Genomic DNA, 16,828 nt, shown 5'->3' on the forward strand with positions numbered 1-16,828 from the left:
TATAGCTGTAACAATTCCGTGATATTGTAAGAAATTTGCTCTAACACCATATTTTTCTCTTAATTCAAAAAAACTGAAGAAGTTGTTGTTATCCTTTTTTAAGTCATTAACTACTACAACTCCCTTCCTATACCAATCCTTATAAAAAACACTATTATTATCTATTTTGATTTTTTCGTTTAACCATATAGGCATGTCGGAGATCTGTTTTGAATCTGTATATTTTTCCTCAAGAATAGTAAGATTTTTCCATGCAAGAAAGACATCTTTCCAGAAAAGATTTTTACAGTTATTATGACAAAAGGAAATATAGTCTGGTCCACAGTTTACAAGAAGGTTTTTATCAATATTTGAATTAAAAATAATTTGCCATGTTCCTGTTGTTGAGAGTAATCTTCTAATCCAAGTTAGTTTTAATGAGTCTACAAATGATTTAATATGAATCATTTTGAGACCACCATCAGAAAAAGTTTTTAATAATTACATCTCTTTTAATTTTATCAATCTTACTATTCCAGAGGAAATTATATATTTCTGTATTTATCTTTTTGTCAAATGTATTATCATTATTTGGTAAAGCGATAAATAACTGATTAAATTGAGAAATTAGGATAGACTTTATTATATTTATTCTCCCTATTGGTGTAAGAATTCTCCTACTCCAAGTCTTCATCAAAGCTTTAAGTTTTACTAGTTTTTTATCAAAATTTATTTTTGGAATACGATCTAGATCAACATGAAAATCAATACCCAGAAGTGTAAACCTTGTATGTCCCCACTGTAAATTCCATTCATTAGCCATAACCTCATCACTATATTTTTTACTCCCTATCCAAACTACTTCGGTTTTTCCCAAATTCATTTTTAATCCGGATATTTTTCAAAGTATTTTAATTCTTTTATAGATTCTCTAAGTGACATTTCTGATCCGTCCAGAATTAAAGATGTGTCGTCTGCATATTGTGAAAGTAAAATAGTTTGTTCAGCTTCGAGTACTTTTAAGCCTTTGATATTCTTGTTATTTCTTAATTTGATTGCCAAAATTTCCGAACAGAGGATAAAAATATAAGGTGATATCTGATCACCTTGTCGGCAACCCCTTTTTATATCAAAGAATTTTGACAGATTCCCCCCCTGATTAATTGCCGAATTAGAGTTTTTTTGAAAAGTTTGAACAAACTTGGTAGTCCTTCATCCCAGCATGCTACAGGCCTAATTTCAGTACCCTGGACCTTTTGGTTATTGAGAAGTTGTTTGAAGATTTTAAAACATTTGACCCCTGTAACCTTGAAAGCTGGTCAAGACCATTCATTTGAACAAGCTTGGTAGCCCTTCATCCCAGCATGCTACAGGCCCAATATCAGTACCCTGGGCGTTATGGTTATTGAGAAGAAGGCGTTTGAAGATTTTAAGACATCTCACCCCAGTGAGCTTGAAAGTTTGTCAAGGTCATACATTTAAACAAACTTGTTAGCCCTTCATCCTAGCATGCTACAGGCCCAATATCAGTACCCTGGGCCTTTTGGTTATTGAGAAGAAGTTGTTTGAAGATTTTAACATAGTTGACCCCTGTGACCTTGAAGGGGGGACAAGGTCATTTATTTGAACAAACTTTGTAGCCCTTCATCCCAGCATGCTACAGGCCTAATATAAGTTCCCTGGGCCTTTTGGTTATTGAGAAGAAGTTGTTTGAAGATTTTAACATAGTTGACCCCTGTGACCTTGAAAGTGGGTCAAGGACATTCATTTGAACAAACTTGGTGGCCCTTCATCCCAGCATGCTACAGGCCTAATATCAGTACCCTTGGCCTTTCGGTTATTGAGAAGAAGTTGTTTGAAGATTTTAACATAGTTGACCCCTGTGACCTTGAAAGTGGGTCAAGGTCATTCATTTGATCAAACTTGGTGGCCCTTCATCCCAGCATGCTACAGGCCTAATATCAGTACCCTTGGCCTTTCGGTTATTGAGAAGAAGTTGTTTGAAGATTTTAACATAGTTGACCCCTGTGACCTTGAAAGTGGGTCAAGGTCATTCATTTGATCAAACTTGGTGGCCCTTCATCCCAGCATGCTACAGGCCTAATATAAGTTCCCTGGGCCTTTTGGTTATTGAGAAGAAGTTGTTTAAAGTAAAAGGTTGATGCCGGACAGACGGACGACGGACGACGGACGCCGCACCATAACATAAGCTCACTTGCCCTTCGGGCAGGTGAGCTAAAAACCTTACCATCCCATTTCCATGAATCAAGGACACTACAAATTCCATTTTTGACTTCTAATTCCTGCATGGCCTTGGTCACTAAATTGTTCAGTACACTTTCATCATCATCAACTATAAAAAAACAACACAAAAAGACATAGTTAGTACAATATATGTTTTGACCCCTACAACACAAAACCATATAAAACATGATCCCTGAAACAAAAACTCTCTTGATGTTATTGCCCCTAAAACACAATACCATATATAATGTGACCTCTAAAACTCATTGCCTAAAACCCCTGTCACACTAGGGCTGCGTTCCCACGGCGTCCAAGAAAAATCCAGAACACCAAGCAACGTCCGCACTTTGACCAAGCCCAAAACAAACGCCGTCGCTTAGCATTCTGATAAGAGCGCAGTGTGATCACCGTAGCAGCGCAGTTATGTCTCCTACATTGTCACAGGATCGCCGCGGGTGCGCACAGAGGTCGTAGTGCGAACGCAATGGTTATCGGTGGCGCTTGCACGGCGATAGTACGGCGTTCTCTGAGATGACACTGTGTCTCTACCGTGCTTATACATGCTGTGGCAACTCGATGCACGCAGTGGAAGCGCCGTGAGAGCGCAGACAATCGTTAACTAAAACTCCGTAGGAACGCCATGAAGCTCCGTAGAAACGCCAAGGTCGCTGTGAAAACGCTGTGACATCGCCATCTTCATGAAAAATATAAATTTTTCCTGTGATCTCACGGTGCTCTGGGAAATTTACCAACACCGTGCAATCGCAGTGGCAACGCGGCTAGGTGTGACAGGTGTATTATATGCTGTGACCCCAACAACACAATACCATATGTGTTGTCAGCCCAGGATATATGGGTTTGTTTTTGGAAGGCTGTAACGCTTACTGATCCATACTGTAAATGAGACCTCGACACAGCAGACATACATCTTACCTTTAGGGGGAAGGACGCAGTAGGCAATGATGTCCCTTAGGGCTCTGACCTTGAGGTTGTCAGCCTTGACCTTCTGAGGTGAGGGTTCCAAACTATCCTTGGTATCTTCTATACTAGTTTGTCTACAACACAGTGAAGGGTTTACAATATTTCTGTATCTTAAAATTGTAGTTACATGATTAGGGAATTGTTTTCATTCAATCTTTATATAACCATCATAAAACAACACTAATATAATTCTAACTATAACAAATTGATGACAAGCAGCTGAAATTCTTCAATGAATACACAAAGTAATATTTCTCCTTTTGACAAATACATGTTTCATATGAAGGTTTTTGCAATGTCTTGATAATGTAAGCACTGTTTTACAAGAAAGTCAGTATACATGCTGCACATGGTCGAACTAGAAATTCTTCATTTTAGACAAAGTTTTGGAGACAGAAACACAGTAAGTAAGGTCTCACAAAGCTCTACTCTAAACTTATTCTAACTTGTAATGTCATATGTGATGTACATCTATACAATTTGTGTATCCTTGACCTTGGCCTATATTTTATCTGTGAGTTATACACAATACCCTCAAGTCACAATACCTGGTAAACAAACCTACAGAGTTTCAATAGAAATTACTGCATACTTCCCACCTCTCACAATGGAAAACTGTGGGCAATAAATCACTTGCTACCACAGTCCACTGCACACATAATCCCCTTTCATGGCTAATCATGATTACATGACCATGAAAAGGGGTGTGCCCAGTGGACTGTGGTCACAAATGCTGTAAGAAAGGGGAGATAATCAATAAGAAGGTAAAGATGAAGTCAATACAGTGGAAAGGATAAACTTAATTGACACATTCAAAATATGAAAAATAACAAAAATAAAGTTAAAAATGGTAATTTCATGATTGAAAAACAAACAAAACGAATGAGTTGGCAGCGTTATTGATTTCCTTATCACGTGACAGGATAAGCATTTCCTGGAAAAGTTTATAAACTTTAGAAGCTGTTTCTTTATACAAAATTGTTCATTCAAATATACCATTCATTGAAAGAAATGGAATTCCTTAGGGATTGATAAACCCTTACATTGTATGTATGAAAATGGTTTCAATATCCTGTACCTTTGCCACATCTTGAAAATTAAACTGAAAATGTAGTCAGAAATTCAACGTTGTTTCCCGTATTTTGAACAGACACTCCTTACCTTCCCCGACACTGGACCTGGATAGTAATCCAAAAACACTTGTATCCATTATGAAGGATACACTCAGACTGGGCTATTGAGAATAAAGACAAACTTACCTGGTTCTGATTAGTACTCACTCACACAGGTACATGTAAATTATCTGCAGTGTAGGGTAGGTAAAAAGATTGTCCAGGTGAACATTTTTTACTCAATTTTTCTGTTTTGTTCGAGTTGGGAAGCATGCAGTAAGCCAGTTATTGCATGATTTCTCGTCACTCGGGACTTATTACACCCTCGCTTCGCTCGGGTGTAATAAATCCCTTGTTACTCGAAAACCATGCAATAACCTTTACATGTTCTTCAGTTCAGAAGCTAATCTGGACAAGCACTGCACTGATTTGACCTTTCACCCTTTTCTGCAGACTATATATGTTGGATACCTGTATATGTTACATGATACAATGTCTTGTCATAATATCTTTTGAAATTTCATCAAGTTATGACCAGTGGTTCAAAGGTAATGGTTCAGTCAACCACTGCAGTGATTTGAACTTTAACCCCTTGTCCTGACCTTGCCATTGAGGGTACAGACATGTGTATGGTATGCGACACACTGTCTTGTCATAATACACATAACTGTTGTCAAAACATGTGAACACGGTGAACTCACCTTAATTTCCGTTTGCGAAATATCGGGTTTTCTGTGTCTGTGAGAGGTTTGAGTGTGACATTGTTATCCGGTATCCTCATGGTTGTTAGGTGCTGAGAGTGTGCTAACTTGATGTCCTCCATCCCAATCTGTACAATTACAATTTAGGTCAGATTACCTTTTGTCTTCAATTTTATATATTTTTGTTAAAATATACACATCTTACTTTTTATAAAAGAAAGTAATTCGTAAGATTACATACTAATCCAAGTTTTTTTCTTCTTTTGAGTTTCAAATGCTTCATTTTCCCAGCAATTTTAATAAGGGAACAATTTAATGAGACATGCTCAAGTTTGTTATATTCATTTTTTAACGACAAATGTTTCAAAACCTATGTATGGATGTTGATTGCCTAGTAAGGATGCTGAGTGGAGGTTTGTCTACCTTGTCCATGAACACAGCAGGTGATTGTAGCTTGTTGTCTGGAGCTTCGTTTAACCAGGGATGGCCAAGTAATTCCTGGATGTTCATTCTGAATGAGGGATCTACATGCAGTAAACTGTAAACAGAAAATAACATTTGTATGTGTGCATTCATAAAAAGCTTATACTGTAGCTTACACTATTTCTTATACCTACTTAAGTGTGTATAACTTCTACCAGAATTTTTCCTATATATCAACTTACAGGCCATCCACTATTTTTACATATCAATTATTGCCTCAAACAAATTCCTACATGGCCTGACTGACTCATCAGTTGTAAACCAATACACTTGACAAATGGTGGTAAAAAGGAATTCCACTATCTGTGATCGTTGTCTACCATGTATATCTAAACTCCAATTAAATATTTTTCAAAGTTAAAGGAGAAAAACTCCCTTATAAGCTTGTTTGTCTTCTTTGCAAAATTTGAAAATTGATTCACATGGTATTTGATAAACAAGAGACATGCTATGTGAAACCTCTATATACCACTCGTGTTTGGTACAATGTGAAACCTCTATTTACTACTCGTGTTTGGTACAATGGGAAACCTCTATATACCACTCCTGTTTGGTACAATGTGAAACCTCAATATACCACTCGTGTTTGGAACAATATGAAACCTCTATATACCACTCCTGTTTGGTACAATGTGAAATCTCTATATACCACTCGTGTTTGTTACAATGTGAAACCTCTATTTACTACTCGTGTTTGGTACAATGGGAAACCTCTATATACCACTCCTGTTTGGTACAATGTGAAATCTCTATATACCACTCGTGTTTGTTACAATGTGAAACCTGTATATACCACTCGTGTTTGGTACAGTGTGAAACCTCTATGTACCACTCGTGTTTGGTACACTGTGAAACCTCTATATACCACTCGTGTTTGGTACAATGCATAAACAGTGAAGTCTAAACCCTAGAAAAGTCCCCTGACTCGGGTACATTGCCAATCAGGTTAAAATCAACCCCTTAGCCTTTTACCGTGATTTTTTAAAGCTAGATGGACATACCAAAAGTACACACAGACTTGACAGCCATTCCTGTAGTACAGGTAACATGATTTTAATCTCTCAGCTATTCCTACAATATGTTCATACATTACCAATACAGACACAGTATTATATCTACCTTTTCACAACATCTTTAGCAGAATCTGAGATAAACTGCCAGTCATCCTCTGGGAACTCGTACTGTCCTGAGAGAATCTTCTTCCTCATGGCGGACGTGATCTGTCTGGTGGGTGTCTCAGAGTAGAAGGGAGGGTAACCACACAACATGATGTACAGAATCACTCCCATACTCCACATGTCACAGCTCTGGAAATATATCTTTTTCTGTTGCATTGTCTAAAATAACTTTTGTTCATCGTCATATCTTATATATATGTATTGTTTGGATATGTGTATTTCTTAACTTACCTAAGATAAAGTATTACATTATTTAATTGATTGGTAGGTGTGTATTGTATGGTATAAACTGTATTGTTTGAGGCTAGTATTGTTCGGTAACCCACCTTATTGTAGCACATTTTTTTAGGCTAGTATTGTTCCGTAACCTACCTTATCAGTGGTGTGCTGTTTTAGGCTAGTATTGTTCCGTAACCTACCTTATCAGTGGTGTGCTGTTTTAGGCTAGTATTGTTCCGTAACCTACCTTATCAGTGGTGTGCTGTTTTAGGCTAGTATTGTTCCGTAACCTACCTTATCAGTGGTGTGCTGTTTTAGGCTAGTATTGTTCCGTAACCTACCTTATCAGTGGTGTGCTGTTTTAGGCTAGTATTGTTCCGTAACCTACCTTATCAGTGGTGTGCTGTTTTAGGCTAGTATTGTTCCGTAACCTACCTTATCAGTGGTGTGCTGTTTTAGGCTAGTATTGTTCCGTAACCTACCTTATCAGTGGTGTGCTGTTTTAGGCTAGTATTGTTCCGTAACCTACCTTATCAGTGGTGTGCTGTTTTAGGCTAGTATAGTTCCGTAACCTACCTTATCAGAGGTGTGCTGTTTTAGGCTAGTATAGTTCCGTAACCTACCTTATCAGAGGTGTGCTGTTTTAGGCTAGTATAGTTCCGTAACCTACCTGATCAGAGGTGTGCTGTTTTAGGCTAGTATAGTTCCGTAACCTACCTTATTGTAGGCGTGCTGTTTTAGGCTGGTATTGATTAGTTACCTACCTTATTGTAGGCGTGCTGTTTTAGGCTGGTATTGATTAGTTACCTAACTTATCGTAGGTGTGCTGTTTTAGGCTGGTATTGATTAGTTACCTAACTTATCGTAGGTGTGCTGTTTTAGGCGGGTATTGATAAGTTACCTACCTTATCATAGGTGTGCTGTTTTAGGCTAGTATTGTTTGATAACCCACCTTATTATAGTATATTGTTTTTTCGGCTGGTATTGATAAGTTACCTACCTTATCATAGGTGTGCTGTTTTAGGCTAGTATTGTTTGATTACCCACCTTATTGTAGTATATTGTTTTAGGCTAGTATTGTTTGATAACCAACCTTATCGTAGGTGTATGGTTTTAGACTAGTATTGTTTAGTTACCTACCTTATCGTAGGTGTATGGTTTCGAGGTCGGTATGATTCCTCTCTTCTGCTTTGCTTGATATTTATGAGCTTCTAAAACCTGGAATACAAACATTTTTACGTGCATAATTATCTCACAATATCTGGAAAATTTTGGATCCATTTCACAGACTTCATTGCAATTCTGATCTTATCTCACAATATCTTGAATGTCAAGAACTTTAAAGTTTTGTGTGTAATATTCTGAGTTTTTTAAAAACACATATAAAGCTGCCAGGTACACTTGTACACATAATGCTAACACATATGAATGTGATTAAAAGTAAAAACAGAAAACTGTTTCAAAGATATTTCATGATCTTGCGTACATATCCCAAAAATATCTTATCTAAACTAAGTCTAGTAAACAGCATTATCAACAACACACCTGTGGAGCTACGTAGTAGGGGGTAAAGTGAGGTGTTTGTAGATTTCCATCGTCGATTTTAGCAAATCCAAAATCTGTCAGTTTCACCAAACTATCCTGGAAAAGTAAGTAACATTTATCTATTATGTAGGGTAAAGTAAGTAACATTTATCTATTATGTAGGGTAAAGTGAGTAACATTTATCTATTATGTATGGTAAAGTAAGTAACATTTCTCTATTATGTAGGGTAAAGTAAGTAACATTTATCTCTTATGTAGGGTAAAGTAAGTAACATTTATCTCTTATGTAGGGTAAAGTAAGTAACATTTATCTCTTATGTAGGGTAAAGTAAGTAACATTTATCTCTTATGTAGGGTAAAGTAAGTAACATTTATCTATTTTGTAGGGTAAAGTAAGTAACATTTATCTATTACGTAGGGTAAAGTAAGTAACATTTATCTATTACGTAGGGTAAAGTAAGTAACATTTATCTATTATGGAGGGTAAAGTAAGTAACATTTATCTATTATGGAGGGTAAAGTAAGTAACATTTATCTATTATGGAGGGTAAAGTAAGTAACATTTATCTATTATGTATGGGAAAGTAAGTAACATTTATCTATTATGTATGGCAAAGTAAGTAACATTTATCTATTATGTAGGGAAAAGTAAGTAACATTTATCTATTATGTATGGGAAAGTAAGTAACATTTATCTATTATGTATGGGAAAGTAAGTAACATTTATCTATTATGTATGGCAAAGTAAGTAACATTTATCTATTATGTAGGGAAAAGTAAGTAACATTTATCTATTATGTAGGGTAAAGAAAGTAACATTTATCTATTATGTAGGTAAAGTAAGTAACATTTATCTATTATGTATGGCAAAGTAAGTAACATTTATCTATTATGTAGGGTAAAGAAAGTAACATTTATCTATTATGTAGGTAAAGTAAGTAACATTTATCTATTATGTAGGGTAAGGTAAGTAACATTTATCTATTATGTAGGGTAAAGAAAGTAACATTTATCTATTATGTAGGGTAAAGTGAGTAACATTTATCTATTATGTATGGTAAAGTATGTATAATTTATCTATTATGTATGGTAAAGTAAGTAACATTTCTCTATTATGTATGGTAAAGTAAGTAACATTTTTCTATTATGTATGATAAAATAAGTAACATTATCTATTATGTATGGTAAAGTAAGTAACATTTCTCTATTATGTATGGTAAAGTAAGTAACATTTTTCTATTATGTATGATAAAATAAGTAACATTATCTATTATGTATGGTAAAGTAAGTAACATTTTTCTATTATGTATGATAAAATAAGTAACATTATCTATTATGTATGGTAAAGTAAGTAACATTTATCTATTATGTATGGCAAAGTAAGTAACATTTATCTATTATGTAGGGAAAAGTAAGTAACATTTATCTATTATGTATGGCAAAGTAAGTAACATTTATCTATTATGTAGGGTAAAGAAAGTAACATTTATCTATTATGTAGGGTAAAGAAAGTAACATTTATCTATTATGTAGGTAAAGTAAGTAACATTTATCTATTATGTATGGCAAAGTAAGTAACATTTATCTATTATGTAGGGTAAAGTGAGTAACATTTATCTATTATGTATGGTAAAGTATGTATAATTTATCTATTATGTATGGTAAAGTAAGTAACATTTTTCTATTATGTATGATAAAATAAGTAACATTATCTATTATGTATGGTAAAGTAAGTAACATTTCTCTATTATGTATGGTAAAGTAAGTAACATTTATCTATTATGTATGGTAAAGTATTTTTTCAGATCTAAACAAATATTGCAATTCATGAGACTGACCTTTTTTTTTTACAGTTTTCTGTTTGTAATTTGGTAAACTCCTAAACTTATTCTAAAAAATAAAAAATCTTTTTACTGATACCGTATACATTTTGCAATTTTTACTTTTATTTTGTATCTCTGACAGGAAATAAAAAATAAAATGAAAAAATTGAGTCCCTATATATCCCATTATTATTTTACTTTAAGTTTTACTATGTTTTGAAGTACACATGAAAGGACACACGAGATGCTAGTCTTGTTAAATGTCTCCTACCTCTGTATTGTCTCTAATCAATAGATTCTCAGGTTTCAGGTCCCTGTGGGCAATATTCAAGGTGTGACACCTTAACACTGCATTGGCAATCTGTTTGAGAGAAAAAAAATGTGTGTCAAATACAGTCTAGATTATACCATCAACTTATGAAAAAGATGTGACTTAAGGTTTCTGAACAGTAAAGGTAAATGAGTAATGAAAGTATACATCTGATAAACACATAACAGCCCCACTTTATCTATTTTTACATCTAGCAATGAAGAATAAGATTATACAATTAAACCTTTAATACTTGTCAGAGTTTTTAGCACACCCTTGAGAGTACATTTTGTTTTTTTGACTCCTAGAAATGAGCTCCAAGTTATTTAACACATTTGTTCGTCCTTCCAATTCTAGGGAAAGGCTATATTATGTCTGCTGAAATTGCTAAATGTTATGGGTCAATTGTATTAGCCCTGAAGGTCGATAAATTGTTATGTGATACACCTTTCATTGATGAAACAATTATAAAGTTGTATGTTATAATCAGAATATGATTTAGACAGCAGGCAACAATTATTTTGCACAGGACTATAAATGAGTATTGTCATCTTTAAATAAACATAGTACATCAGAGATTCATATTTTCTAATTTGATTTCCAATTTTAAAATGATTACAAAAATTACAGAAAAGTTAATGGTCCAACCTGTCTTAAGTATTTGGCAGCCTTTCTTTCTGTGAACCCACTTTCTTTACTGATTCTGTCGAAGAGTTCTCCCCCTTGCATGTACTCCAGCACCACCAGCAGTCTGGGTCTAAGGGATAACAATGAAAAAACATCATTTGAAGCATTACTTTGATTTAAGATGGAATATATACAATTACACCTACTATACAAACTAACCTAGTCACTTTCTGGCATTAACTTAAAGAAACCACATTCAAATGACATAAAACTCAGTAATATAATGGAACCCTGCAAGACAATCCTATAAATTTAGAAAAATATTTAGTGACTAAAAACAAATTTTACACTTAATTCTTTCTTTAAATATTGAACAAGTTTAAATAAACTTTAAATTTCTACTAATAACATATATACTAAAGGTGTCTGAAAAAGTTTCAGCTGATAAATAATACATCTTTCAAAGTAATAATGTGATTTTACTATAATTCATAATTATTTTCTGGAAGAGCATGCACCTTTAATTTTCACTGGCACAGTTTATGCTAAACTGTTTTTATAATATTTCAAGAATATTTTCATTGAGGATGGTGCTTTTTTACAATGAAAAAGGTACATTGTCGTAGCAGCACAACAGCTTCTTTGGTGAGTATATTCAGACTATAAATAAGTGGCAATTAGTGTACTTTCTAAGGCCTTTTTGGGATTTATTCATTGATACATACATGTTTATTTCTAACATATATTTTTTATAGGAAATGTTGTATGTGTGACGTGTTTTGAATACATGTACTTCCGTTTATATTCAATTTGTTATGAAGGAGTTTGCCACCGTGAGGGTCTGATGTTTTACCAGGTATTATCTGTGTTGACTTGCGGTTTTACCAGGTATTATCTGTGTTGACCTACGGTTTTACCAGGTATTATCTGTGTTGACCTGCGGTTTTACCAGGTATTATCTGTGTTGACCGGCGGTTTTACCAGGTATTATCTGTGTTGACCTGTGTTTACTAGTGGTCATACTGCATCATTAGGAATATTAACTGTCGTATATGTAAACTCCCTTTACATCAATCAGATCCTCCTCCTACAGTAACACCTTGTTACACATGTACTGCCACGATTTATCCAGAGAATCGCTGGTATTATAAAGAGGTTTGTCAATAAATGGAGGAAAATGTACCAAAGTCTTTTTATGAAAAACAAGGGTACTGCCGGGCGGAACAATATACGCCCGTTGAATGCCATATAGTGTTATATACTTTCTTACATTGAAACAAGATCTGCATCAATCTAAGAGTGGTTAGCTGACATGCTATAAAAAATGGAGGAGAAAATCTCTGGACAAAAAATCAAATACTGAAATAAACAAAGGGCAAGAACTTTTGCAAAAACTGTCGAATCAAAATTCTTTTATGGGAGACACAACTTCATATCATGATTATAATGTATACCAAGTTTCAAAGATGCAAAAAATAATTGAATCAAAATTCTTTTCAAGGAAACACAACAACATATCATGATTATTAAGCCTACCAAGTTTCAAAGAAATCCTTAAAAAAATGTAGGAGGAGATCTCCGGACAAAAAATCAAATACTGAAATGAACAAAGGGCAATAACTCTTGGAAAAATTGTTGAATCAAAAATCTTTTAAGGGAGACACAACTTCATATCATGATTATAATGTATACCAAGTTTCAAAGAGATCGGTGGAAAATTGTAGGAGGAGATTGCCGGACAAATTAAAGTTTACGCCGGACGGACAACCCCATACCATAATACTTCCATCAAATTTGACGGACATATTAAAAGAAAGCAGACCTTGAAATTTGTTGGAGGTTTAAATAACAATAATAAAGCCAAATAACAATATATGTATTTTTCCTGTTTCGGCTCCAAAAAAGATAGGGTAGGTATGTAGGAAAAACATTTTCTTTTTTTTTCTTTTTTTGTGCTGGTGAAGAAAATCTCCTGATTACTTTTGTGAATGTCAAAAATTATTATTGTTTTAATAAAGTATGAATGGCACCAACATTTTGTTATTCTTGTAAAATAAATCAAAAAAATCAAAAAAATCAGGGCATTTCTAGATTTTGTGTTGAGTAGGCCCAAACAACACATTGAAGTAAATTATTATTTGACCCACCTTAACATTTATGGAATAACCAACATAATTTACAGTAGTGCTACCACCAGTGTTACATTTCTAAATTATCCCTACAGCTGGACACTAGTTCTTAGTAATCCAAACTCCATTGATGGTCACCAGTGTTACATTCTCTTTAATATTACTGATGTTTTCTGTTCTCAATTTTCACTGCCACCATTTCAAATTAATTGAACAAAAAAATAAGTACATTTATATTTACACTTTACATGTATTTACAACACAAGCTTTTCAATCCATCATGAAATAAAAAAGGTCTTCACTATTGTGAACAAGGTGGCAATTGAAACGAAGAGCCTTTATAATATATAGAGGTTTTACTGTACCTGTTACATGTTTACAAAACATTCCTGGAAAACTACTGTTTTAGGTAACCCGATTCCCTTGCCTGTCTTACACGACTTAAGCAAATAACATTCCATTTCATAATGATAACCATACATAACATCTATTATTCTATTTTTACATTCATTTAAAAAAAGGTCAGTGAAAAATGTCTTAAGCTATCAAATGATTTCAAGTGTCCTATTTATCCTTGGATACTAGACTTAATTTCAATAAATAAGTAAGGTACATATAGATAACACTTAGTAAATTAACCCTCCCAGTTGTAATTGTCCTATTTGATTTGACATTTCATGCAAACTCACCTTGCATGTGGTTCCCCTGGAAACTGTATATCATTTGCATATACATCGAACACAGACACAATGTTGTCATGGCCACTACACATTGTATGCAGGTTAACCTCTGTCCGAGCTTTGGGGGAATCCAGCAGACATTTCAGGGCAAATTTTTTGGAATTGTTCCTTTTTGTACATGGCCTGGAAAAAAAATCCTCATCATATATACTGCTAAGCTTGTTAATTTATTAGTTCAGTTGTGCTTAACTGAAATAAGTGTTGAAATGTTTTTTTTTTGTTTTTATTGTAAAACTTTCCACACAAAATTGCAATCTAGTGATAGTCAACAGTCTAATTTTGGTAAGGCACGTCTCCCCCCACCCCCCAAATATGCACGTGTCAAATTTTCCAGAGGTCAGACTCAGTTCAGATCTGAGTCTGCCAATTTCTTTTCAGGTTCATGTACTTATCAGCTGGTTGAACCAGATACGCAAAAGGAGTGTGTCTGATTGTCTGTATGAATTTTCAGTTTTAATTGTAAAACCTTCCACAAAAAATATCATTACCTTACTGGGCCACTGATGCCTGTGCCAAGCTTCTGGTTCCATTGTACAACATAGTCATCAACAATGGAACTTGTCTGAAACATCAAGAATAAGCTGGTAAATAAATACAATATTAATGATTTTTAGCATTTTAAATAGTGCCCTATCTAGCTAACATTTAAGCTACTCTAAAGCGCTACATAGATATAAAATTAATACAATTAGCATTCACAGCAATCAATACAATTTTGAGGAATTTGCAGGAGCTGCCTTATCAGGCACTTACTACTAGTCCTATGCCACCTGGCTAATATCTCCCTATGTGTGTATGCCTGCGTGTGTGCTGGAGATGTAAAGTGTTGTCTTTGTAGTGGGACCGTGCTTCCAACGGCATAATTTATAGTGCTACCTCACTTGAATGCTACAGCACAGATACCGCAACATCCACCCCAGACCAACTTATACTCCATCTGGGTTGTTGGTTGTGTAGGCAGGAGAAAAACCCTTTCTCTGAATATCCATGCACATGACGACTTTGGGGATCGAATCCCGGCCGCCTGCCCTTCCATTGATAGAACTTTATGAGACTCACTAAAAGGTTTTTGTTCTGATAATTAAAAAATATAGGCATTTTAACAATTTATGATGATCTTTGGAATTTGTATGAAAAGTATTCTATAGACTGAATTTATTCCTGCAGTCCAAAACAAAATATGATGTTCTCGCACATGTATGCCATTTTTTAACAATGTAAGCAAAAAAAAATAGATTTTAAGTTAGAATTCATCTTCTAATGATATCTGAACTTAAACAAGAGGCCCAATGGGCCTGCATCGCTCACCTTCGGGCCAGGTGAGCTACAAATAATCATCTGTAGACTTTTAATGACGCATAACTATGTATTATAAGGATACATTATTGTAATAACTGTTAAAACACTAATTGATATAAAGGTATTTTTGCAAAGACTGATCTGATTTACTGATCTGATTTGGGTCCTGCCTCCTATTCATTTATTACATGGTTGGTAACTCTCTTAACTTTTTGAGACTGTCTATTTTACTGAAGCGGAACAGGACTGGGTCGATCTTTGGAGACCAGATAGCTCAATTGGTAGAGTCTGTCTGTCTCGAGTTCGGGAGGTCCCGGGTTCGAACCCTGGTCTAGCCGAGCATTTTTCCTCTCGTGTTACATTACATCTTTTATTTTTATGAAAAGCAACACATTTTTGTGTTCTAAGATTTAAGATAAATTTAGAAGCTTTTGAAAAACTTCAAAACTGAACACTGTTCAATCAAAAGCTGTTGATATTTCTATCTTACAGGTGAAATCTAAAATTTGGATTTAAGTTTTTTTTTTTTTTACATAAGGCAACAAGAGTTTCATTCAAGCGTAACATACTGTACAAAGAAATCTCACAAATGCAAGACAATCTCAGAAAGTCTATGAGTTTCTAGCTTGTTTAAAGTGATAGGCTAATTAAGAGAATGTGGTGTCTGTTAATCAGTGTCCGTCTACTCATATGGATCAGAGGGTAGTCACTGATCTAAGTCCCTCATTGAAACAACTGAGATCTTTATCTTTTCTGCACTGTTTACAATGTAGTTTCCCTCAAGGCAACTTGAAATAGATTGGCCTCTTTACAGATTCAATGGACACTACGTCTTAACAACTTTATCTGTTTTGCTAATGAAGGTATGTCACCACTTAAACATAATCCCTAAACTCATGGTTCATCCACAGGGGCAGGTTATTATGTAATACAGCTGGCTTCCCATTTCATATATATTATTCTTATTGTTTGTAACCTGCCCCTGTGGTTCATCTCGGATATTTGTTTGTTGTCACTGTCAAATCGGTACACTAGAATCGCCTGACCATGATAAATGTTAACATGTAGGTATATCACAGATCTGTTGGAACCTAACAACCGCTGTGTTTGTGCCTTGCCTTGATTCTAGGTCCCTCGTTATTAGGCCGGTTCAGCTGGTTCTTGTCTTCTGACATTTTTTATGATCTGCAAATGAACGGATGAACCGGATGTAACGCTAAATCATTCGGAAAAGAAAGTGATTCGAAAACCCCCACTGCTTCCCGAATGTACCGGAAATGATAACGACGAAATTATTTTTTACAAAGGGGTCAAACCCCCCTGTACTAAAACTATTTATATTTCTGTATGTACGTTAATTCACTAAAATATACGCATTGTACGTAAGCAGAGATTTTTTATGAGCATAGTTTTAACATTTCACTTTAAAAGAATTTATATAAAAAAAATGAAAAACTA

At 34.6% G+C, this 16,828-nt stretch overlaps 1 protein-coding gene across 2 annotated transcripts in view; it reads right to left on the reverse strand.

Moving 5' to 3' along the window:
• LOC110458587 (MAP kinase-activated protein kinase 5-like) overlaps positions 1-16,579 on the reverse strand; it is a 26,335-nt gene extending 9,756 nt beyond the window's left edge. For both annotated transcript variants that reach the window (XR_002463810.1, XM_021510355.1), the window contains exons 1-12: positions 16,489-16,579; positions 14,560-14,633; positions 14,021-14,194; positions 11,224-11,332; positions 10,537-10,626; positions 8,443-8,538; positions 8,038-8,115; positions 6,620-6,807; positions 5,441-5,555; positions 5,018-5,145; positions 3,157-3,278; positions 2,228-2,332 (exon numbers count right to left, since the gene is read on the reverse strand). Coding sequence is in view for 1 of the 2 variants with exons in the window: in XM_021510355.1 (XP_021366030.1) it covers positions 2,228-2,332; positions 3,157-3,278; positions 5,018-5,145; positions 5,441-5,555; positions 6,620-6,807; positions 8,038-8,115; positions 8,443-8,538; positions 10,537-10,626; positions 11,224-11,332; positions 14,021-14,194; positions 14,560-14,633; positions 16,489-16,545 (1,336 nt within the window). In the remaining variant the exon portion in view is untranslated. The remainder of the gene's footprint in view (positions 1-2,227; positions 2,333-3,156; positions 3,279-5,017; positions 5,146-5,440; positions 5,556-6,619; positions 6,808-8,037; positions 8,116-8,442; positions 8,539-10,536; positions 10,627-11,223; positions 11,333-14,020; positions 14,195-14,559; positions 14,634-16,488) is intronic.
• Between the last annotated feature and the right edge of the window lie 249 nt (positions 16,580-16,828).

This window comes from Mizuhopecten yessoensis, unplaced genomic scaffold, assembly GCF_002113885.1.
Source record: "Mizuhopecten yessoensis strain PY_sf001 unplaced genomic scaffold, ASM211388v2 scaffold9651, whole genome shotgun sequence".
Lineage (NCBI taxonomy): Eukaryota > Metazoa > Mollusca > Bivalvia > Pectinida > Pectinidae > Mizuhopecten > Mizuhopecten yessoensis.